The sequence below is a fragment of the Cupressus sempervirens genome, chromosome 10, assembly GCF_028749045.1.
Source record: "Cupressus sempervirens isolate cs-2001-9-10 chromosome 10, ASM2874904v1, whole genome shotgun sequence".
In the NCBI taxonomy this organism is placed as follows: domain Eukaryota; kingdom Viridiplantae; phylum Streptophyta; class Pinopsida; order Cupressales; family Cupressaceae; genus Cupressus; species Cupressus sempervirens.
The window spans coordinates 470456939-470482184 of record NC_143127.1 but is presented as its reverse complement, the minus strand read 5'-3'; the positions used below and the strand labels follow the sequence as shown (position 1 = coordinate 470482184).

Here is a 25246-nt window from a genome sequence, read left to right as displayed (position 1 = left end):
GCTTATCATTATGTCTTGAAGGCAGAAGATAGGTTGAAGAGAAAGCAAATTACCCCCAAGGTTAGGGATAAGTTGATTGACAAAGGCAAGAATAAATTGGTGATTGAAGATGAACATGATTAGAAGAATTGGGGAAGGATTAGAAGCAATGGAGAATTCAAAGGCACTTGTTTCAAATGTGGGAATATTGGTCAGAGAGCTTTCTAATGTTCGGTTGGTTCTAGCCATGGCAAATAGAACCTCGTGGCACATGAGGAACAAGTAGAGAAGGATGACTTCATGGAAAGAGAAGCTCCACCTAAGATAGGAGAATCTTTGATGTTCAAAAGAGCTATGCTAAGCAAGAAGGAATTGGAGCATATGCAAAGAAGGCAGTTTTTCCGAACTATTTGCAAGTTTGGTGACAAATTTTGTCAAGTGATAATGGATGGTGGAAGTACAAATAACTTTGTATCTAAGGAAATGGTACAAAAGTTGGGGCTGAGAGGACTTGTTAGTACCCGATATGGTCACAGTTTTAAAGCTTTCAGTTTCAGATGTTGAACCTCTTTGAACCACTTCGAACTGAAGTTCGAAGTAGTTCAAAGTAGTTCAGAATGGTTTAGTGGTCCAAATAACCCATCCTGCAGGTTCAATACAATCGAAGTAAAACTTCAAGTTCAGAGTTTTTGAACCACTTCGAACTGAAGTTCGAAGTAGTTCAAAGTAGTTCGATGGTTCAGAAGCACAAGGTGGTTCACTGGTTCATCTTGCAGATTCAAGTCTTGGCTCAAAATTGTCAAGTTCAATGATTCAGTACAGTAATTTAGAAGTTCGATGATCTGTTTTGAGAAGCTCACATGTATGGTTCAATGGCAATTTTACTTTCGTTGACAACAATTCTACATCAGGGTTCAATAAATTTCTGTTGTTGACTATATATTCTCCACAGGATTTGAGTTACAGTCATTTGAATAAAACTTCACTGGAGAACTGGATAACTATTTTGTGAGTCCTATTTATATATCATCTGGCCACTCTTTCTTTCTACTGGTTTGGATTAGCGACCACCAACTAGAGGATGGAATCAGTGTCAAAAAGAAAAATGTTGAACCACTATGCCAAATTAGTTCTCAGATGAAGGAGGGTGATTTGATTGATTGGTTTATTCCACCTATGAAGAGGCTTGCTATTGGTGAATGATTCACGGATGATGAAGTAGAAGTGCGTATTGTGGCTGCAAGAAAGGTGACAAAGTTTTGTAGAATTTTAGATCCTCAACATGCTATTCAGCACATCCTTCCCTGTGTGAAGAACTCGATAGCCAATTCTTCTCAATGCGCTAATCAATGGAAATGGTAGAAAACTCTTTGATAGAATGTGCAATAGAGCCTATGTCTGCAAGCATTAATAAAGACAAGTTTCGGTGCTCCTATGACAGCAAGCCTGAAACACCATGCAAAAATACAACATGCAAACACAGATTCTCTGATGACAAAAAAATAGTCATATTTAAGAGGTCATAAATCACAATCTGACCATTGGATCTGGCTGCATTTTAGATATTTCTTGACAAACCTAGTTCTCTAAATCTTCACCAAAGCGTTTTGTCATATTACGTATGGATCAAAAGTTATAGGTTCTTGATTGCACCACTATTGGATCAGAAATAACAGTCATAAATTGCAGATGGTAGAAAATAGTCATATTTCGAGGGCCATAGCTCTCAATCCGACCATTGGATCATGGTGCATTTAATGTATTTGTTGGAAAACCTAGCTATCTAAATCTTCTCCAAAGATTTTATGAGATTAAGTATGGATCAATAGTTATGGGTTTTTGTTTACAACTCTATCGGCTCAGCAATTAACAGTTATGGAATGCAGACAACCAGATTGGGTCTCAGTGCGGGGGGCATAACTTCCAATCGAACCGTTGGATTTGGCTCAATTTTAGATATGTTGCTAAGAAGCAAGTTATGCATGATTTGACCAAAGCGATTTTCAAACTTATTCTTGGTTAATGAGTTACGACCGATTGAGTGGGGCACTTTCAAAACTGTCAATGGCAGTTACAAAATCACGAGAGAACATCATCACCAGCAAATGCCACCTATCAGCATGAGTACGCCATAGGGGCCACGAATTTGCAAAGATATAAAACTAAATATTATATCCATCCTATATAAAAAGGAAATGTAATGCAAAGGTGAAAAGTGTCTAATGGTAAATTAAACATTACATATGCCACAGGTGGAGACATCAAAAGATAAAAAGGGTTTTCAATCAACAAAATATATATCCAAGTAATGTTATTAAAAACCTTATTTGAGTCATATGCCAATGGTCTTATTATAATCTTATGGACATAATATTTATAAACATTGGACTGTATGAAAGGAGGCGGTGATTACCAAGAATCAGTTATGTAACTAAAGGGTCACGAAGATAATCAAGAAATAAATAAATCAGCAGCAAAGTATACAGGGGTTCCAATTCTTTTTGCTGGTTTCTTCTAGGCTGCAGACTTTGGGCTTCAGGCAGGGAGGAGATCTTGCAAAATCATATTTATTTCCTTGGGAGACAGGGAGAGGCAGAGCAGGAGAGATTTTCTTTCTTTTCAGAACTTTGTGTTTGAAATGAAGATTAAAGTTTGGTGTTTAATGTAATATTGTAGGGAAAGTTTCTGTTTTCTTTGAATAATGATCAGATTGTAATGTGTGAGAGAGGCTTTGTAATCTTTTACAGTCAGGGAAGGGAGGCTGAAGGTTAAACATATTAGACTTTGATGATAATGTATTTTTCCTTCCACTGAATTTGGACTTTGAGTCATTTCCAGTTTTCTCTGAAATTACAGTCTGTTCTTATTGTTCCTTTATTACATTGACATTTCAAAATACCCTGCAAGGCTCTGATTTTAATCCTCTCAGGGAGATGAATGATACAATTTCGTCCTCTTTACATAATGCAGTGTTCAACAAATGAACTTTGTGTCATCTGCTGTTCTTTAGTTTCCTTTCATGCTTTAGTATAGATTTCCGCATCTACGCTGTATTTACGGTTAGATGTTTGATATCCTTTCGTGCTTTCTGGTAAAAGCACCCACATTTAATTCATTGAACATCTTGTATGGGGAGCTGTACCCGATAAAAATTCAGAGGAAGGTTATCAACCCCATGATAACCTCTCCAACTGTTGGTGTTAGTTTTCCTTTCATTTGGGCATTCAGGGTTAGATTTGCACACATTTTCGCGAAGGACAATCTGTTCACTAACAGGACTCAAGCATCCTTGCCCATATGGGATAAGTTGGTTTCAAGATGATCGCATGGTGGAAGTGAAAGAAAAGTGTTGGGTTAATTTCTATGTTCCCTCGAGTTTCTGATACGTAGATGGCGGGATGGGTTTCTGGGACGGCAAATTTTTTTGGTTATTTGGGGACGGGGGAGGGATGACAAACGGGGACGGCTATATATATATATATATATATATATATATATATATATATATATATATATATATATATATATATAGAAAGAAATTTTAAAATATACATTGAAATTTGCAAATATATATAAAAGGAAATTTTAAAATATACATTGAAATTTGCAAATATACATGGCATTCATATGAAACTAAGCATAAAGCATGCCATTTGAACATTATAGAACCATAACGTACAACATTTGAATGCCATCTAGTAAATAATATCTGATTTTAGTACTCAATTGTCAAAATGCATATCAATATCAGTGAACAATATCATAATGATAAACCATGATAAATCTGAAAGTCTAAATCTAAATATGCCTAAAGCTATATGCCCAAAGGCTAGAGGGTTACCATAAAGTAATAAGTATCAATGTATCATAATCATGTTCACATTCAACATAAAAAACATATCATGGAAAAATGAAACAGATTGCTGCTCCTATTTTGCCTCTATTGCATTTGGATGGTGGGGCCCACCTTGGCGACCTAGTAAGGAGCCTTAAAATTATTTTTTGATATTCACTTTTTAATTTTTTGTTAATAAATAAAATAAAAAAAAAAAATAAAAATTCTAGGGATGGCTGGCTGTACTTGGTATGGTTGGGGCACGTCTAGGTGTCCCCTTTCTGTAACGGGGACAACCTTTTTTTTCCCCAGCCGTCCCTAAGTTTTGGGGATGTTCCCTGCTAATTTGCCTTTTTTTAGGGACGGCTGGGGGATGTCCCATGCCCATCCCCCTGTCCCTAGGACGTCCCTGTTTCCGAAACTACTAGTTTTAGGCTGGTACACGTCCCTGGGGAACATAGGTTTTTTAATGATTGGACCTTACCAAGTTGAGATACTTTGTGATGTTGTTAATGTTAAGGTTGTAGCTTCTGTCAGATTGGTTCGATCTGAGATACATTATTGTTATTGATAAATTATCGTTTCCTATATATACTTGTCCATGTTAAATAATAAATATTATTGTATATAATAGAATAGAATATATATATATATATATATATATATATATATATATATATATATATATAATATTATAAATATATAATATATATATTGTTATACATATTATCAAATGATGATTACACCATAAAGACATGTCTCATCATCTTTATATGAGATTTAAATCTGCATTTGGAACTTATCAATTACAAAGGCCATGTTATTACATTTGCAAAAGACGATCCATGTTACTCAACATGGTATCAGAGGAGGACTGCATATGTAATGTAATAAATACATATGAGAACATCAAAAGTTGGGATTGGTTGGGATTCATTAAAATTGCCAATCTAAAAGATCCATAGAAAATTGTGATGCATTTGGTGTACGCAGAAGTAACTGGACTGTGAAGTACATCTTTGTAGGTAAGGGTTTTTGCCATCTTCTACAAATATTAAATAGTGCAAAGCACGAAATGCTAAGCCATGCCAACAACAAAACAAAGGACACATGACTCCATTGGAAGAATAATATGGCGGAGTAAGGAAAAGAGCAATTTGTAGATGTGGCATAACAAAGGAAGACTAATTGAATGTAGTATGAGCTATATGGCAGTAACTAGGCATGAAATGTTAAATAAAACACAAGAGTCGCATTAGTGTATAAGGGTGAGAATAAACAGTCTAAGCAAATAATTGCTTGCCAAATACTTGATATAAGGCTTGTGAACAATTTGAACCATTGGTGATGCTAAACATATCTCTGTCGTAATAATAGCAACGAACAATAGTAAGAGCTAAGGACAGAATGCTTGCCAGAGTGAGCAGAGACAGGAAGATACCAATGGCAAGCCACTGGAGAATATGAGTCTAACTCACACTAAATGATGATCAGAGGAAGCAAGCCATGTGGATGAAACATCAACAAAGTGACAAAGTTTTGAACAGAGGGAAATCCATACAAGCCAAACCACAATTTATGAAATCCACGTCATGGAGAAAGTTTGACAATGAAAGATGAAGGTTTTACACACAGTGCCCAGATCCCTCAGTTATCATCATTGAATTAGGTACCGATAGAGGATGTGAAAGATAAGGAGTGCATGTGCTTGGATGAAGAGGAATCTGTATGAACTATAAACATTGCCTCCTTTGTAGATATGGCTGCCACACGGGCAATATGTTCCCACCAAAAGAGCAGAATCTAATATTGAATATGAGACAGGGTACAAACCAAAAAATAAAAAATGGGATAACCCATAGCATTATTTAGTATCATTTTAAAGACATCCACGACTAAGAGAGGGTTTGGTGGGTTTGTGCGAAGTGCAACAAATAAAACCCACCAATGCTATTGATTCCTGGTTCCTCAATAAAGTGACTAGTTGAATTAAATATTAGGCTCTCTTACATCAGCAACGAGGTGAGCCCTACAAAGAAATAAGGTATGAAATGCTTCTCTTTATTATATATATGAAGAATGTATAGCTATGGAAAAGAGGAAAATAAATAAATAATGAGATTTTTATTTTTTATTTTTAATATTATTTTTATTTATTTTGTGTGGTCACCTTAGATTGTTATATGTGACCCAAATAAGAAATAATATGTTAAAATATAGATTAAAGTATATATAGAAGTTTTGATCATATGCATATATTGTTCAAAATATATTTAATCTATATTTTATTGAAATGGTCTTATTATGCAAAATTATTTTTATTCTTGAGTATTATATTAATTTCGCTCTTATGTTTTTATTATTAATAAGTGCTATAAGAGCCATATACTTGATCTTTTCCTTCGAGAATGTTATTGCAGGAGAAAGAGGGAGATCGCGATTCAAAGGGAGACTGACATTTTAGGAAACCTTCAAAAAGAGAGAGATGACAGAGGATGTGTTTCATTCAACCTTCAATGATCTCAGTCTTATTGATTTAGAGGGAGTAAACCATGTTGAGATGGATTCTTTAGTAATCAATGAATTATAGCAAACAAAAGGACTGTGATTCATGAATATACCTTGTGACTGTGTTTTTAATGGGCCTACCCCCTATGTACGTTATGAGGAAGCAACGACTTCTAAATAAAGTCACTTGTATTTGCAATCGAATATATATAGTTTCATAAGAAACCATCGAATAAAAGGAGAATGGAAGTGGGATAAATTATTACCATTATTTTGTGGGACATTGCCACTGAATACTAGAAGCCATGGGAATTATGCCCATTGATGTTTATAAAGAAAATTGAACATGAATTTACACATAACCCCTATGTTGTGTAGTAGAACCGATAGTGTATTCGATGGAGCATCTAAAAGAAGTCTGGTTCATTAAACATATTCGGTTTATTAATTAAAAGGAGGAGGCAGATGAATAAGTAAGAACAAGAGCCTGACTGCACATAACAAGACAACGAATGTGGTGCAAACTTTGCACTAACCACCTAATCTTTTACCAAGGTCAAAGAACATTGACTAAATTATTGAGTGGGTCCACACAACACAAAGATCAAAAGGAGCGTTCAACATATTATCTCTTCCACCTAAACTATGTCTTGAAGCTTGGGAGCCTTAAAACTGGTGAAGTCAAGATGGGGACTATTATTCATTCATAACGATAAGTTTGAAGGAGCATGTGTTGTTATTATTCGAAAGTAAGGATTTGTTGAACAAGCAATTTTTTCTAAAAGAAGTGAATCAATTTGGTGCTCAAAGATAGTTTGCAAAGCATGAGAAGTTGTGCGTTTGTTGGGACCTTAAAAAATAATCATTGCAACAACAGATTGTCACATCATGAATGAATTTGCAGTAAGATTAACTCACAGAAAATTAACCACATGGAACTGGTGGTAAGTCAATGAAAGTCTAATTTTGATGAGCCTTGATTACGCTGAGGGCATTATTGGTGTCGCAAATAAAGATGTTTAATAGTGTCATGATGATATCTTGCTAAGCCTTAGAATCTAAAGGAAGACATTAAAGAGGGACCAGTAAAGGGAAAGCCCTAGCCATACATTTGTGAATCTTTGTCCCATATTTTACCAGAATGGATTAAAAAAAAAAAAAACTTACGAAGAAAACGTTAACTCCTTCCAATCATCTATACTTGAAAACTCTATAAAAATGAAGTATGTCAGAATTTTACATTGGGGGGGGGGGCGGGGGTGGGGGGTGAATAATTACCTTAATCAATGTTTCATTGAAGGCATTTTCAGATTTGATGCATATGGATCTTTATTGGAGCAATTAATATCAAGGATATTGATATACAAGATATGTATTTATTATTCTTTAGTATTACATTTATCTACTCATTATAGTCTCTCTTTTATGTGTATTTTTATATGTACTATATGAGTTATTTTCCTTGGTCTTTTCCTTTGTATTTGAAGATGATTTTTAGGAAAAGAAGAATGGTACATTAGGCATATTGTGCAAAACTCAATCTTATGACAATAGTTCCAAAGAAGCTTTGATTAGTCATCTAATGATTAGGTAGGATAAAGTGAGGTTCTTGAAGCAAATATCTTTGATGATTGAAATTATGAGTATCCTTCTACATTACTGACGAAGTAATGACTTATTATCAGAAAGTTAGAAGATTGATATCGGATTCAGAGGGAGTCCGACAGACATCCTTGGGCAAAGAGAGCCTCTAAGAGAGTAACTACAGGACCTGACTTCCTAGGATTATTGTTCAGAGGGAGAAATTTGAAGTCGTGATATCTTCTCTATAAGGGAAAAGTTGAAGTGAAATGTCTTATTTGTTGAAATTGAGATAATACATATTTATAGCTGGAAAAGATATTTATGATAATATTTGAGATAATATTATTTGAAGAGATGTGTCATGCGAAGAGTCATGTGTTTGGAAATATGAAAAGTCTTGTAATTTGGAAATTGAAGAGACCTTCGAGAGAAATCTGAAGTCTCAATTCTTTATATACGTGCGATTACTTTGTATAGACAACATCAAGTGGAAAGCATTGTACTCGAACTTATTTTATTATCAATAAAAGATATATTTTTCTGGTGTGGTTAGGTTTTTCCCTTTTTATTTTTTGTTCCTTAGTGCTGTTTTCATTATTTCTGGGCAAAACATGAGCACTATCCTACAAATGATCTAACATATTTATTGAAATGACATGATCATTATCCATATCTTATCAATTACATAAGTGGTATCATATATTGTAGCTCTATATGAATAAATTATTCGAGGTAATTGTCCCAAATTCCCAAGTTATATGCATGGAACTCTTGATAACTACAAAGTTTGGTTGGTGCCTAAAGTGTGTTGACTATGAGGATATCTTTGCTCCTACAACAAAGATGAGCACCATCTAGTTGGTTGTACTTGTTGCAGCACAGTTTGGTTCAAAAGTCCATCAAATGGATGTGAATAGTGCCTTCCTCAATGAGGATTTGAAGGAAGGGATATGCATGACACAGCCTCAAGGTTTCAAGGTTGCATGTAAAGAGCACTAGTTATGCAGATTGGTGAAGGCTCTTTATCGCCTAAAGCATGCTCCATGAGCATGGTACATCAAGATTGAAAGGTAGTTGGATGCATAAGTTTTTCAAGAAGTCCTTTAGATCCCAACTTAAAAATAATATTTTAATGTTTTTATAATGGTCATCTTAGTTATTTTAGTTTCTAATTCTGGCTTTAGTCCACAATTGTTTCATTTAGAAACATTCTTATATCTGTTATAAATAGAGCCTTTTGTCTCTATTGTAAATACAAATTTATAATAACATGGTATCAAAGTGGGTTGATGGGGTTTTTAAAAATTTGACTAATTTTTTTTCTTTTTCGTGGCATTCTACCTAGAATTTCGTTCCAGAATAATTTCATGAAGGATTTTCTTTCTGGAGGAGGGCTTTTCTTCGATGCTTACCGGTCAATGCCAATGAAAAGTGGTTTAAACAGAAGTTCTAAATTTCTATTGGATCATGTGGGTCTGTTCTTAAGCTTGTACACTATTCCTATAATATATCATGAGAATCTGTTTTGCATACTTATAGCTGATTGAGTGAAGTTGATAGTGTTTGCTATTTATCAATTTGCACAAGTCTCACTTTCACAAAGTCTTTTTCTTGTTTACTTGCTGCTTTGCAATGTGTTCTCTCTAGCAATAAATGATAACTGACTGTAATGTTTAATTTTCCAAGTTAAATCATATCTCAAGGAATTTATAAACAGTTTGCACGAAGACATTACTCTGTTGAAATCAGCCCTAAATTTGGGAAAGCTAAATTTCCTTAAGAAAATTGAAGTGTTCAGGTCCACATTACTTAAATTATTCTTGGGGAATTGCTTAGTGATATGGTTATGGTGCTTATTTATGCTTTGTAAATCTGGGTCAAGGATGAGGTTCACGTAATGCTAGATAAAATGACTTGTAAATTGACTTCTAACATCAGGCTTGTAGATGTTAATTTGTAATAATTATGTTCAAACCTGTTATTAATATTTGTAATCTTTGGCCTTTGTGTCAGGTTGCAGGAGAGACTGAAACAAAGGCCCAGATTAAGCTTAGGTTCAAGACTGCAGCTGGCAAGGATGTAGTATGCATACGATCATTTCAACTCACACAGAAAGCATCTAAAATGGAGTATAAAGCTATTGAGAGTGTTTTGCAGACAATAAACCCTCATACTGGTGAGGTATGTGTTTTCACTCCCTTATTGCAAAAATTAAATGAGTTAAGATTCTAGGACGAATCATCAGTTACTACTATACTCTTGTTTCTTTCTATCATATGTATGGTTTCCTGGTGGAAATTTATTGCTAAAAAATTCCAGATGGTAATAATGTAGTTTCTTTAATAATAATGCTGAGCAATTTTGGACTGACATACAACATACTTTGTTTTTTTTTTTTTGCTTTATTTTGGTCGATTGTTACTTGTTCTCAGAGTGGTACTTCCTTTCTGTGGTAGTTGATGACTGACTGCCTGCAGATGATTCTGGTACTGAAGATTGATAGCTAGACATTATTCTATTTAAACTTGATCAGAAGAAAGTGAGTTTAGTTGAAAGTGGATCACTCTTCAGTCAAGGCCTCAGTCAATGATGAATACAAGTCCTTCCTATTGAGAAGAAAAGCTTATGTAAATTAATTTAAAGGCATCTTTGGCTTTTGTGTTTTGATTACGTTTAAACATTCCTGTCATAATGAAAAGAGACAAAAATTATGTGCTCACTTGTATTGATTCTATCACTCTTCTTTCTAAATGTGAATGTTGGCAGGTTGCCATTGGCCAATTCAATTCTGTATCTGATAATTTTGAAGTTGAAAAATTGCCTAAAATCCTAGATAATAGTTATATGAATATCTAATAAACATAGCTTTTTTATGTTTGGATAAAGACACTTACATTCTAATCTGATAACAAATTTACAATTAGTAGTCGGGACATCCAATTGTTACTTAACTGTATAATCACATATTTCCATTGTAAATAATTATTGCCATGTTGTAATCTGTCTTGCCACTTGTAGACAAGGAAACCTTCTCTGAAAATGACAATGACAAACTTTTATTACAGAACAAAACTAATAATTGCTGCTTGTGCTCAATCACAAGGCAATCTAAAATTCTATAATAAATCTTTGGATTGACTTTTCATGTCTTTATTTGTCCTGATTTCCTTAGATAAACTAGACCTTTCCTCTTGACAATGCTATGAGATAAAATCTAAGTTACTGGATTCGGACCTTGGAGCTCGGGTCCGGGTTTGGATTCAAGCTCGGGTCCACTATGGGTCCAGGCAGGGTCCGTACTTTGGGCCTGTGGGACTGCCCAAGTATGGACCTTGCCCGGAGCACGGACCCGGGCGGACCCACAAGCCCAAGTATGGACCCTGCTCGGACCCACCACGGACCTGGTCAAATATGGGAGGACCCGTGGCATGTGGGGCCATAAAGTGGCCATAAAAACATTAAAAATGAGTTTTTTTTTTTTGCAAACCTTAAAGTAAGGCATATTAGATACTTTTCATTCATCTAATCTCTCATTTGCTTTCTTATTTTGCTCTCTCATTTTGGTGTGGCCATTTTGCAAGTTTTAAGAGAAGGTTGTAGAGATTGCTTGTGGAGTCTCAAATCCTTCAAATAATCAGTGCTGAGTGTTCCAGGTATGCATTTGATCCTTCCTTTTGCTTCTTTCATAGTTTGTTTTTAGTTTTTTTTAATATTTATTGTTCTAATTTTTTATCAAGTTTTGTGTAAGTTTTGAAATATTTTTAATTTTTTTTTTTATAGATTGCAAGAATCATAGAATGAGTAATTAGGGTTCAGTGAGTGGGGTGGGATCCCAAAGATTTAAAATTGATAAAAGCTCTCCTTTGTTGAAGTATACAACAAGAATTGAGCAATGTGTTGGAGGGGGAGGGTATATGTGGAAATGCAATTTTTGTCAAAACCAATATGGAAGCTCATATTACTGGGTTAAACATCATTTGATAGACCCACCAGGTCAAGGGATTAGCATGTGTGAGGGGCCCCCAGAGGGAGGTAAGAAGGGGTTGCTGGCTTTTCAAATAGTAGGCATGTTAAAAGAACAACAAGAGGCTGATTGGTTAGTGTCAAAGGCGAAAAAAGATAACTCAAAGCAAAAACCACCAACACCACCCTCTCAAACAACCACTAGACCACATCCCTTCCTACCTACCCCATTTGTGGATGAAGATGAAATAGAAACACCCCCATCCCACAAGAGAGGCCCATTAGATTTAAAGCATTTGAAAATTAAAAGAGAGAAAATGCTGACATAAAGATTGGTCGTTGCCTCATTATGAATGGTGTTTCATTCAATCTAGTGAGATCACCTTATTGGAGAGAGATGGTGTAAGCAATAAATGAAGGACCTCGTGGTTACCGAGCTCCTGGATATGAAAAGTTGAGAACCACCATATTGCATAATGAGAGAAAAAATGTAGAAAACCTCTTCAAACCAATTAGAGATTCTTGGATCCAAACGGAGTTGAGCATTGTCTCTGATGGATGGAAAGATTGCAAAAACCATCCATTAATAAATGTGATTGCTGTCTACCTAAAGGGGGCAATGTTTTTGAGGGCAGTTGATTGTGAAGGGCAGGTAAAGGATGCAAATTTTATTGCCGAACTTCTCATTGAATCCACAGAGTCCGTGGGAGTTGATAATGTTGTCCAAGTAATAGCGAACAATGCTAAAGTTTGTAAGGCTACAGGTGCTTTGGTAGACGTACGATATGAGCATATCTTTTGGACACCATGCACTGTCCACTCCTTGAACTTGGTGATGAAAGCAATTGGCACCCAAATTGAATGGGTGAAAGAAATGTATTAGGAGAGTGAGCAGATCCAAATGTTTCTGACAAACCACATGTCACAAGCAATTTTCAGAACTTTCTCCCGCTTGGAACTATTGAAGGTAAATTTTAAACTTTATTTAGCTTTATTTATCATTTTAATTTTTGTGTCATACTTTACATAATTTAATACATATTTTTAAATTTTTGTGTTGTTTACATATTTGACATTTGAAATGTGTTATTATATTAACTTACAATTTGAATTAACATGGTAATAGGTTGCTGAAACAAGGTTTGCTTCACACATAATTGTCCTTAGATGACTTGTGAGGGTGAAAGAAGCATTGTGTCAAATGGTTATCAGCAACAAATGGGGTGGATGGAAGCAAACCAATACAGAAAGGGCTAAAATTGTGAAGGATTTGATCTTGAGTGACGTTTTTTGGAATAGGTTGGAATATGCATTAGAATTCACCGAGCCCGTCGTGTCTATGCTTCGGTATGCTGACACTGATGAGCCTTGTTTGGGGGACATATATGATGCCATGGACTCCATGCTAGAAAGAATGAAATCAGTAAGTTTACATTTTTATACAATACTTTATCTCTTTTTATTGAGAGAGTTTTATTTTTTATTTTAATTAAGTTATTGACACTACATCAAGATAACTTACATGTACATCATTTGATATCCTAGGTCATTCGGAGGAGAGAGCAGGATCCTGAGGATACCTTGTACAATAAGGTGAAGAAAATTGTTCTACATCGCTGGAACAAGATGAGTACACCTTTACACCTCTTGGCACATGCACTTTCTCCCAGATATTATAGCGGTGAGATTATTTCTATTCCTGGTAGAATGGCACCATACAGAGATCCTGAAGTTTCTACTGGGTATAAGAAGACATTTAGTAGGCTCTTTAGTGATTCTGATGTGGCATCGAATGTTAGGAGAGAGTTTGTAGATTTTGTCTTAGGCAAAAATGCAAACCCTGATGCAATCAGTGACCAAAGTAGAATGGATGCCATTGGATGGTGGTACTTACATGGGCAAAGTTACATGTACCTCCAACCTCTTGCCATTAAGATCTTGTCACAAGTATGTATTTAAGTTTTTTTTCCTTTTCTTATGGCCACTTAGCTTGTCGAATTAACACTCTTAAAATTCCTATTGTATTGTAAAATTACAATTTCTAATTTTTTAAAATTGTGTTGGTTGTCTCTCTAGATTGCGAGCTCTTTTGCCGCTGAGCGGAATTGGAGTACATACTCCTTTATCCACTCAGTGAAGTGTAACTAGTTGGGTTCGAAGAAAGCAGAGGACTTGGTATTTATTCACAACAACTGGTGCCTCCTATCATTAAGGATCCAGGATATAAGAAGGGACCAGAGAATTTGTGGGATGTACTACTTGAGACTTCTGACTTGGATATGACTTCCTAGGATATATCTAGAATTTTTGCCTTGCTAGATGTTGAGGAGGAGGAGGAGGAGGATGTGGTTACATCTGGGGCTAGTGGAACCGGTTTGGATTCCAATGATGAGGAAAATGATATAGTTGAGGATGAAGCCATTGATCCCTCATATTTTGATGACCCATTTGACCCTTGAAGGGCATTTGCATCTTTGATAAACTATGTTTAAACATTTGTCATTGACTCATTTATGATTTATCACCATGTTTCAAACTTTATTAAATTATAATTTATTATCTATCAATCTGATGAAGTAGTCTATGTTTTGAAATTTCATTTTGCATTTTAGTAATTCATTGTATGATTTTATTTACAACATTAACATAGATTAATGAGTGAGTATTTAATGTTTATCTTTGACATTTGGCATCGATCAATTATCAAGTAACATTGATATATTCATACTATGAAATGACTTAGTAAGTTAGTTTTACAACTATGTTTTTTTTTTTTTTTTTTGCATACATATGTATACTCACGAACCCACCCATGAACCGAAATGGGGAAATTTTTTTTTGCCTGAACCCGAATCGGCAACTAAGGATAAAATATAACAAGTTCTATTTTCCTTTCTCTATTTGCATGGATATTGTACATAACATACTTCACATTTACCATCTTCTGCTTGGATATTAATCTCATCTTTGCTTCTCATTTCTGCACTTATGATAAGCTATGTTGGGATCATTACACATGCTTACATTTGTGAAAATAGCTGAGAGTATATAGCATTCGCAGGAATGTAGAAGTTCTTTTTTGGGACAAGAAGCAAGCAACAATGGGATTATTATTTTTGTGCACCTCTCCTCAATCATATCTAACCTAATACAAAAAACCTATTTTCGAATGAAGTTAGTGATATAAATTTTGATGGGACAATGTCCAAACTCCAAACAGTTTTCAGAGCCACATTTCAGAACACATTTTGTTTAATGTAGTTATGAAAGGATAAATCTTATCTAACATTTAAGAACCAAAATTTACTCGGGTACATCAAAGATCTGAATATCTTTTATGTTGAGGATTCCTCCCATCTTATGAGAAAAGAACCTTTGGGCTAGCTCCTACACCAACAGCATGATGGTCTATATAACCTTTCTAATATATTTACATCAAGTTCAGCTCTCGTAATTTTTTTGTGATTATAAAGGTTAGAATGAAGAAATGTTATAAATTTGGAAAATTGCTTAGTTCAATTGGATAAATGGCTTAAGAATTTTGTGTGTGTGTGTGTGTGTGTGTGAGAGAGAGAGAGAGAGAGAGAGAGAGAGAGAGAGAGAGAGAGAATTGGATCAAATCCCTCTTAAGAAGGCTGATTAAGTTGATTTTTCATAAGGCATCCCACGAATGTAATGAGTTTTGAGCATTGAATGTTAAAAAAGAAACATTTAATCTAGAAAATGACTATAATAAACTTCAAATTCAGTGGAAATATAAATACGTAGAGTTGAAATAACAAAATATGTTCAAGGATGATAAACAATGAGCCAAAAACTGAGAAAAGGATAGAAACATTGTTTAAATCATTTGTTGTTGCACCAAAAAGCTCAAACTCTCAACACCCAATACAAATGCCAGATTTAACTTGACCCACGAGAGGCGGTTAAGTCATGTCACGAGTCTCCAAGGAGGTGCTGATCATGTAGTTGATAATATTCCCCTCAACACCAACTGAGCCTTCAGCACCCACTGAAGGGAGACTCGAACCCGTGACCCAATACTAATACCAATTGTTAGAATCATTTGCCATTGTGCCAAAAGCTCAAACTGTCAACGCCTGATACAAATGCCAGATTTAACCTGACCAACGGGAGGCAATTAAGCCATATTATGAGTCTCCAAGGAGGTACTCAACGCCAAGTCAACAAACTTAACTCAAAATTTATGTGAGAAAACTATTCTGGGTGAAAAGAACAGCCTTCAAATCTGTGCTACTTGATTTATTAACTCATAAAGAGATTATAAACACACTGATACTTTTTACATGCATTTTGAATGCTCTATGCCTTGTTTGAAGGAGTTCTGGTAGCTATCCGACAACATCTCTCTACTCAAAATTTTCTGCATATTTTCCCAGACCAACATTCAATATATAAAGCTGTTAGGAAAATCATACAGGCTACTCAAATTTTTCTTCATGTTTTCCCAAACCGGCATTCAATACATAAAGCTGTTTGGAAAACCATGCAGGTTTGTGAACCATTACATATATAACTCCATGAGAGAAAATCATGCATGGAAGCTTATAAAATAACTATATGCAAAGATCAAAGACATACCACAAGATAACACAAAATATACTGTGGGGAAGCTCAACCTCCAAAAGCATCCCCACTCAATGTATTATTCAGGAATGAAAATGTTATAATACACTTACAAGAGTCTTCTTGAATACTTGAAACTTCAAGCTTCTCCAATGAATCCTCCATGTGTCCAAGCATGTATCCACACATCCCATGCCATGCTCATATATGCCCTCTTTTAAATAGAGCTCAATACCATAGAAGTAAAAATTGAGAAAAAATCTCAATTATACCCAATTAATCTTGAATTGTTGCCTAAGTGGATTCCACCCACCCCCCCCCCCCCCCCCCGCCAAAGAAAAAATGATCAAAGGTTAGTCAACAATGTTTTGCCAATAAATCATTGATTAAATCACTAATAAATTTGGATTAATCTGCAAAATACCACACCCAAAATTGTTGTTGGAAACCCAAAAATGCGCCAAGGAAAACATCATCATTTTTTTTTATAAAAGTGGCATAGGTTGCAGTCGGCAAGCACACAATAGACAGTTTTCAACACTTGCAGAGCGTCAACAGAGAGGATGATTCACCATTGTCGAGCAACAATAGAGCCAGCCTACAGGTATTGACTATATATAAATATTCTTTATATATACATATACTTTTTTATATATGCAAGGACTGTGTTGGTTCCCAAAACCGCAGATTGGAATCTAACGAGCCTTGCTTGCTGGATGATGGGATATCCAACCGGTTATGGCCAACTTGACGGGATTGATCGATGCGATCCAAATCCTTTGCACTTTTGGCTCTGCAAAACCAAGGCGGGTGTACCTAATATAGAACAAAACACTTGAGCTCAGGATGCTTATAGCAGATTGATTAGAATGCGACTATAATGAAAGCTTTCAAAAATGGCAAGAATTATCAAAAACTTCAAACTTGCGATTTATGAATTGAGAACAAAAGTAAACAATTGTGTAAATGTGATAATGTTTTAAATAAAGAATAATTATAGATTAATGCAACAAATGAATATATTAATTCTTCAGTGGAAAGAAATGTAACGGTTGCCAGCATATGGATTATGAAGCAAGAGTAATATAAATCCAGTGCTTAATTAAATGGGCAATCAGAGTCAATATTATAAGTTGACACGTACAACTTTATAGAGTTCAATGTATTAAAAATATAAACATTTTTGATAATTCAGATGCGACAGACTGATTATATGAATGCAATTTCAAACTAGTCTAGAATGCCCTTTAACACCTGTGATTCGGAGACTTACCAGACATAGATTTAGAAACAATATAATATTTCACAATATCTATGTTTATCAAGTTTAAAATGCAAATAATGACCCAGTCCACTTATTCGAATATTAAAATGTATATAGAAAATAAATAAAAATATTTATAAAGGACAAAACTTAATAATAATTTAAATATTTATAAAGGACACAACTTAATAATAATTTAAAACTCCAATGCAAATAAATAAAGTAGATACACTTATAGATTATGGCAGAAATAAAAAATTGCACATAGAGGCACTCCTTACAGATGATCCATCCAATGCATTTCAATTCCGGAATGGCATATAAATTTGCTCAATAATCTGGAATCCATGAGCTTAGTTCAAAAATTCATTCCTTTACAAATGAAGGAATATAATATATCAGAGTGCATAAGATATGTAAAAATTTAATATGAATATGAAAATTGTCCTTTGTCTTGATTTTCATCTCTTATTTATAAATTATGAACAGGTGCGCAAGGAAAAGGCACAACCTTTTACGGGCACCTAATCTCTCTTTTAAGATTTGAACTACCCGCTAATCTTAATAAATTATAAACAATTTCGTCTTTATAAATTAAACCTTGCTTCAAGATTTAATTAAATAGGTATAACACTCAATTCCTTGGATGCATTAGTTTTGTTCTCCATTGGGTATGCCATCGAACTAGATATTCTCCCTCTGTGCACATTTCCAAACCTTCAATGTTCTCTTCTAATCACTCATCACATAGACCAAAATCCTCATGATTGCTACGTCTCTCAAGGGCACACGAATTTCGTTCTGCATCTACTCGTTGTCAGGAGCTTGGTATCACTAATACCATATGGGGCTCCTCCCGTGTCCACACTTAGGCTTTGATGGCACTCAAGAATGCTAAATTCGAACCAACAAGCACAGTCAGGAATGATCTTCATGCCATATCGATTCCCCCTTGCCCTTGCATCTATCTGTTCGGGTCTGTATCGAGCGGTCTATGTGGCTCAAATTTCTATTTCCACGGTATCTGCAAATAATCAGGTGCATTTCCTCTGCATCAGTGCATTTCTCCAGGCCTGCAAAATAATAGGTTAACATTAGATATTTGCTTCTGAAATTAATCAGTATGCCATTACGGTTAGTCTCTGCAACTTTGAATTGATCAAGGAGTATTGTCCCTGAATCTCTGGATACATAAGCGACAAGGCTTTACACACATGCAATAATAGTAATGAGTTTTCAGCTGCCATCCTTAAATTCCTTTTGTTGTGCATCATTATTGTAATCGTATTTCCTTTTACGACTTTAATTGAAAACCATGCTGGTGATACACACCACTCATTTTGCTAAATGACTTCCTGGTTAGCTGAGAGATATTACTCACTTTATTAGTCCTTAACTTTCATATAGATTGACTCTTCCGATAATCAATTATAATAGTATCATGTGAGATTCTACTGATCATTTGTCCTGTACAATATCCTGACATGAATGTCATGGGAGTAATACTTTGTCTACAAAATACACAAGCGAATTCTTAACTCGTTTTGGTGATGATGCTTGTATTGAAAACAGATTGGAGCCTTAAGTGCTAAACACATTATATTAATCTGTATACTGTTTAAATATCATCTGCTGAACTTGTATTATGGTCTCCATGAAAGTCTGAAAATAGAAAAAACTTTTTATTTTACTATTCTTGTAAAATTCATGATTCCATAATGTCCTTTCAATATACTAAAAATGATCTTATTGGAATGGTGCTGCCAATTTATGGAAACATAGAAAGATTCTAATGGTGCCAAATACTGTTTGCTGATGGTGCAACCCATTATTACTGATAACTATCAGCTTCAATGCACACTCTTTGCCAAAAACTATATCTAGTGTGGAAGGAGAATAAAAGATCTCCATAGACTGACAGCAACACCACACATCCCCTGAGCACATACTTTGCCAAGAAATATGAAGACTTCTCTTTAGATCCTTCTTCTGTCTCCACTTATGCTTCTTCATTGCATGCCATCATTTGCAATTATGTTGCTGCTCCTATGTCAAATAAAATTTGATGGGAGAAGGACCACAAATGGAGGCTTAAATATTTTGGCTCCTTCAGACTGTTCCTTTTAAAAAGAGCATACGATTTTGGCTACAAATCATTCCAATCGTTCATTGATGATATAGAAGCATTTGTGTTCATCAAATTCTGCAAAAGTATTAATGTAGAGGATATGTATTCTATATGTAAATTTATGTAATTCATATTAGTGAGGATATACAGATAAATTTGATAAATTTACATACAAAATATATATCCTCACCGAGATTATACTATAAATTTATAAACTGTCACTACATATTCAAAATATAATCTATTAAACCGTATATAACAGAATATACTGTATTAAACGGTTATATACTTACAATATTATATTGTAAATTTATAAACCCATTCTGTATGTATACAGTATACCATATTCTGTATATTACTGTATATTCCGTGTATTCACTATATTTTATATATTCTCAAATTTATTATACAGAATACATATACATAGTCATAGAACCTTAGAAGTATAGAAAATATACAGAACACATATCAAATTTGCATTCTATGTTTATGTATTCTGTAATATAAATTTGCATACGTCATAGAATAGAAGCAAATAAAATAAATAAATAATATACTTTTATATTATACAGAAAATTTGTATATATATTCTCCGTAATTCATAAAGTATATATTCCAGACATATAAGAAATTTTGTCCATGTATTTTAAATTTTTGCCAAAAAATGTTCATATAAGAAATTTTGTCCATGTATTTTATTGCAAAAACTTCATGCAAAACTAAAATAACTATGAAACTTGATTAAAAGACTGAATTAAAATGCCTTTTGCAGATTCTTGATCACAATGCCACGTGTGAAATATTATGGTAAAATAATGAATGTGTTAATAAACAAAGATCATGAATGATCTATATATACAAGATACAAGAGAATGTTTCTATAACAAATAGGAGAGAGGAAATAGAACCATTCTTGTAGAGTGAAAAAGAAAGTTTCCATAACAAACAAAAGGAGTTATGGAAACATTACTAAAAGAACGACCATTAGAAAAAGACAGAAGAGAGAGTAAATAGTAACTATCTAATATCGTAATGCCCTCCCTTAATGGTCAATCGATCTTCAAAAAACATAAATTTGTATGTCCTCAAAAAGTGTAAAAGGCAGCCTTGGGTTGATCGGAGAGGCTTGCATATTTTGCAATGTTGGCTTGTGGCTGTGATCCACCCTGCTTCCACTGATTAGAAGCCATGCGAGTCTTGCATTCTTGGATAACATGACCAAATTTGTGGCAGTAGTTGCATCGGATTTGGAGCTATTATGAGATTGAGCAGACGATTGAGATGGCCTTTGTCTTTGTTAAAGGAGTGGGCGGAAAATGCTTGTTCAGGTCTTGTGGTTCTTTCCGTTGAATTGCTTATTGCCTTCCAAGAGAAGATTGGTGAGAGATGCCATGACACATTTTCTAATGCAATAAAAAAAAAAAACAAAAACGTGAATATCAGAAATGGCACGAACTTCAAGACAGATTGACAGAAGAACCCAAAAATTTGAAGAGACTTGGATAAGGGCTAAAAAACCCCAGATAGAATTTGCTGTCAAATTTTGATTATGCTAGCTCGAAAGTAGAGGCACAAAAAACAATGCACCAAGAAAAAAGTTAGACTAACCTAGTTGAAATATGCAAAAACACATTAAGAATGCGCAAAATTTTTGTTAATCTGACATGGGAATCGAGGGTTTTCAGAAAAACCTTAGTTGAATTAAATGCGAGGTTCATGAACAAAGGGTGGATCTGAAAAAAAAGGCAGATTTTAATCCATGCACAAAGAAAATTGCAAAACAAATTGGACACCAAATCCCTAGTCGGGTTTGGAGGAATAAAAATGCAAATTTTGAACACACTCGGGCAAATATTTCAAAAATTTTGAACTAATAACCAAAAAAGAAATTAATTTTTTTGGAAGAGGCCAGGAATTTGCTCTGATACCATATTATGGTAAAATTATGAATTTGTTATTAAACAAAGATCATGAATGATCTATATATACAAGATACAAGAGAATGTTTCTATAATGAACAAGAGAGAGGAAATAGAGACATTTTTGTAGAGTGAAAAAGAAAGTTTCCATAATAAAAGGAGTTTATGGAAACATTACAAGAAGAGTGACCATTAGAAATAGACCGAAGAGAGAGTAAATAGAAACTATTTAATATCGTAATATGAAAGACTTTGTGTGGACATATTTCACACCGTTTATTGGTAGCATGAAGGATAAATAAAATTGGTTTCCAAACAAAGTCAGTGGTGGACTTTACTGCTTCAGAATCAAGCCCAATAAAGACCTTCAAAATCACACAATCGTTCATGTACACCTTTTTCATATTTTTATTTTTTAAACCTAGACGGGCATGCCATAAACCTAAAAAGAATTGAAACTTTGTGAAGTGTACTTTCAAAAATAAATTGAAACAGCTGAGTTGTAGGCCTATAGCTACGACTTGGTGAGTTTTGCAAAGACTCGGTCGAGTCTAAGGCGAAATTTTCTAGACTTGGCCAGGCTGACTTGCTTTGAACTCGCCAAGTCCTAGAGAGTCTAGGAAAGTCTTGTTACTTTGGTCCTAGTAAATTTCATCATCAGCATCTGATTTGTCTTATGCCCTTTGCCACCAACCAAAAGTTAGTTCCTTGAGGTGTGAAATGAAGCTAGATTTAATTTCTTTTTTGTAGGTTGAAGTCTGAAGAAACCATCAAACTTGAGAAACAGGTCCCTTTGATGCAGGGAAATCATTAAGGATTTAAATATTCCATAATTCCAGTCATTATTTTTTTAGTTGAAATGCTTTTGGCGACAACCGTGTTCATGTAAGAAACAAATTGATATATCAAATTTTCTTTCAGATCCATTGCCAGATATTTTTAATATATACATATATATTAAAAAGTATGAAGTGTATTGTGCGAATCCCATTTTAAAAGTTAGACCTACTTTATTGATGTCAGTAATGACATTCTGACTTGTAAGTGAAATATTTAATGGTGTTCATAAACCAATAAGTTTTCTGATAATAATTTTTGGACAACCATGTTTATGTAAGAAACAAATTGATATTTCAAATTTTCTTTCAGATCCATTGTCAGATTTTTTTATATATACATATATACAAAAAATTATGAAGTCTCTTGTGCAAATCCCATTAAAAAAGTTAGATCTAATTTATTGATGTCAGTAATGACATTCTGACTTACGTGAAATATTTAATGGTGTTCATAAACCAGTAAGTTTTCTGAGAATAATTATTGATAGAGAAATAATTAAATTTTAATCAATCATTCCAAATTTGATTTCTGAATAAGATACATTGGAATCTCAAGCCTGGTCTACGGGTCCTCTAAATTGCCTCAATTCCAGATCCTTATCCCTATTTTCATTGTTGGAATGTTCCGTAATTTCTTCTACTTGTTTGAGATGGCAGTCATGAAGTGGCCCAATGTTTGCTCAAGTAAATCTTAGTTTTGTTACTATACTAAAGAGCATCTTCAAACCACCTGCCTAGATTTTAAGACATTCTTATGTAAATTCCTTTCTGGTACTTGTTTTCCCTTTCCATAAAATTCATCAATATCTGTCTATTCTTTATCATTGAAATTAGCTTTTCTATGTGTGTGTTGCAGAAGGTATGCCTTAGTTACAGATGTGCTGACATGGACAGAGAGGTTCCTGCTCTTATGGGAGTTTCAAAAGCTATATTAGAAAATGTAATTTTTGTGCATCAGGATGATGCTAACTGGCCACTTGCGGAGGGTTCAACACTAAAGAAAAAGTTTGATGACATTTTTTCAGCTACAAGGCATGTTGATTTTAGATGTCAGTTCTTATAGTGTCAGTGTTGATAATTTTAAAATTCAATTGTATAACTAAATTTGAGCTGTATGGTTTTCACTGATAATATTGATCATTAATCTGTGAAACTAAATGAGCTGGCAATATCAACTGCTGTGAAATTTAATGACAGGTTTTAGTTGATGGAGGACATAGATTACTTAAAATTTATAAATAGACACAATATGCATGTCTCATGTAGTAACTACTTACTATGATCAATGATAACTATTACGTTCTATTGTATTTATTGTGTTATATGACTATTGCTTTTATGTTTCCAAATTCTTTTTGTCATATTTGGTAATATTGTAGGGAGGAAATGGATGCTATGTACCCATGAACATGCTTCCCAGACACAGCTTCTCTATGGAGTAAATAAAAAAGGGACTCTTGCTTTTAGTATAATAAGTTCTATTCTCTTTATTGTGAGACCACTGTCAGGATTCAACTATGTAGTTTTTGAGTCAATCTCATTGACTGATGTTTCATGAGGAGCGGTTGACATGAACCCATCACTCATGAGAATGAATGGTACACTTAGCCCTCATTGCATCTAGTTGATGCTCACAAAGGTGAAGCATTGGGCCTTTCCAGGAGGTCATCCATCCCAGTAGTACTACAACTCAAGTTTGCTTAACCATGGAGTCCTTTTTTTTTTTTTGAGCAAAAGAAACAAATTGCACTTCAATAACAATATCTTGCATTGTAAAGTAAGAATAATTGGTAGCAAGGAGAAATCTGTGTGCAGCAAAGTGAGCACCTTGCACAGCAATAGAACCATCATTTGGCTAATTTGTTGACCTTGCACAGCAATAGAACCGTCATTTGGCTAATTTGTTGACCTTGCACAACTCCTAAAATTTCTGCAGGAACATTTCAAAGCTCACATATGCAACTGTATAAAACAAGTCCCATTTCAAATCATTAGCAAGAGGCCATACTACCTCTTTGTACATAAAAACAACTCAGTTTATCTTCAAGTACCATTAAAAACAGAGATTACTTAAGGGGTTTATTTATATAGAATGGACGGAAAAAGAGTTAATGTATTTTCAGCTTACAAAAGCACGTTTGTGGATAAGAAAAAGATATACAAGCATATACTTCTTGTGATATTGCTATCAGGATTTAACTGTGTGATTTTGAGTCAAACTCATTGACCCATGTTTCATGAGTAGTGATTCAACATGAATCCATCTCTCATGAGAATAAATGGAACACTTAGCACTCATTGGATCTTTGTGATGCTCATAGGGGTGAAGCACCGCGGCTTCCCAGGAGGTCACCCATCCTAGTACGACACCAGCCCGAGGGCGCTTAACTACAAAGTTTCCTCCATGGTTAAACCCAAAGCTTGCAACCCCATTTGCAAAACCTTCACCAAGTGTTGTGCCTTATGAGCCATTCATTAGAAAGCCCCTTAAGCTCATCAATTGATAAGGAGGAGATAATTTCCACGGCAAGTCAAATTGTAATATTGCTATTAGGATTTAACTATGTGATTTTGAGTCAAACTCGTTGATCCATGTTTCATTTTTAGTGATTCAACATGAATCCATCTCTCATGAGAATA

General features: G+C 34.5%; 2 protein-coding genes across 2 annotated transcripts in view; both read left to right on the top strand.

Moving 5' to 3' along the window:
• The window catches only part of RAD50 (DNA repair-recombination protein (RAD50)), a 236507-nt gene that overhangs the window by 10841 nt on the left and 200420 nt on the right, over positions 1-25246 (top strand). The window contains exons 4-5 of the mRNA XM_089806593.1: positions 9920-10087; positions 23463-23638. Of these exons, the coding sequence (XP_089662719.1) occupies positions 9920-10087; positions 23463-23638 (344 nt within the window). The remainder of the gene's footprint in view (positions 1-9919; positions 10088-23462; positions 23639-25246) is intronic.
• Positions 13007-13948, top strand: LOC149534731 (uncharacterized). Its single transcript, XM_089807454.1, has 2 exons — positions 13007-13292; positions 13415-13948. The coding sequence occupies exons 1-2, from the start codon at positions 13071-13073 to the stop codon at positions 13826-13828; spliced, it is 636 nt and encodes a 211-aa protein (XP_089663580.1). The 5' UTR covers positions 13007-13070; the 3' UTR covers positions 13829-13948.

Bases quoted from the DNA above. Each gene is read 5' to 3' on its own strand.
- LOC149534731 (XM_089807454.1), top strand. From the start codon at position 13,071: ATGGTTATCAGCAACAAATGGGGTGGATGGAAGCAAACCAATACAGAA. The intron at 13,293-13,414 runs GTAAGTTTACAT...TTGATATCCTAG, and splicing joins TGCTAGAAAGAATGAAATCA to GTCATTCGGAGGAGAGAGCA.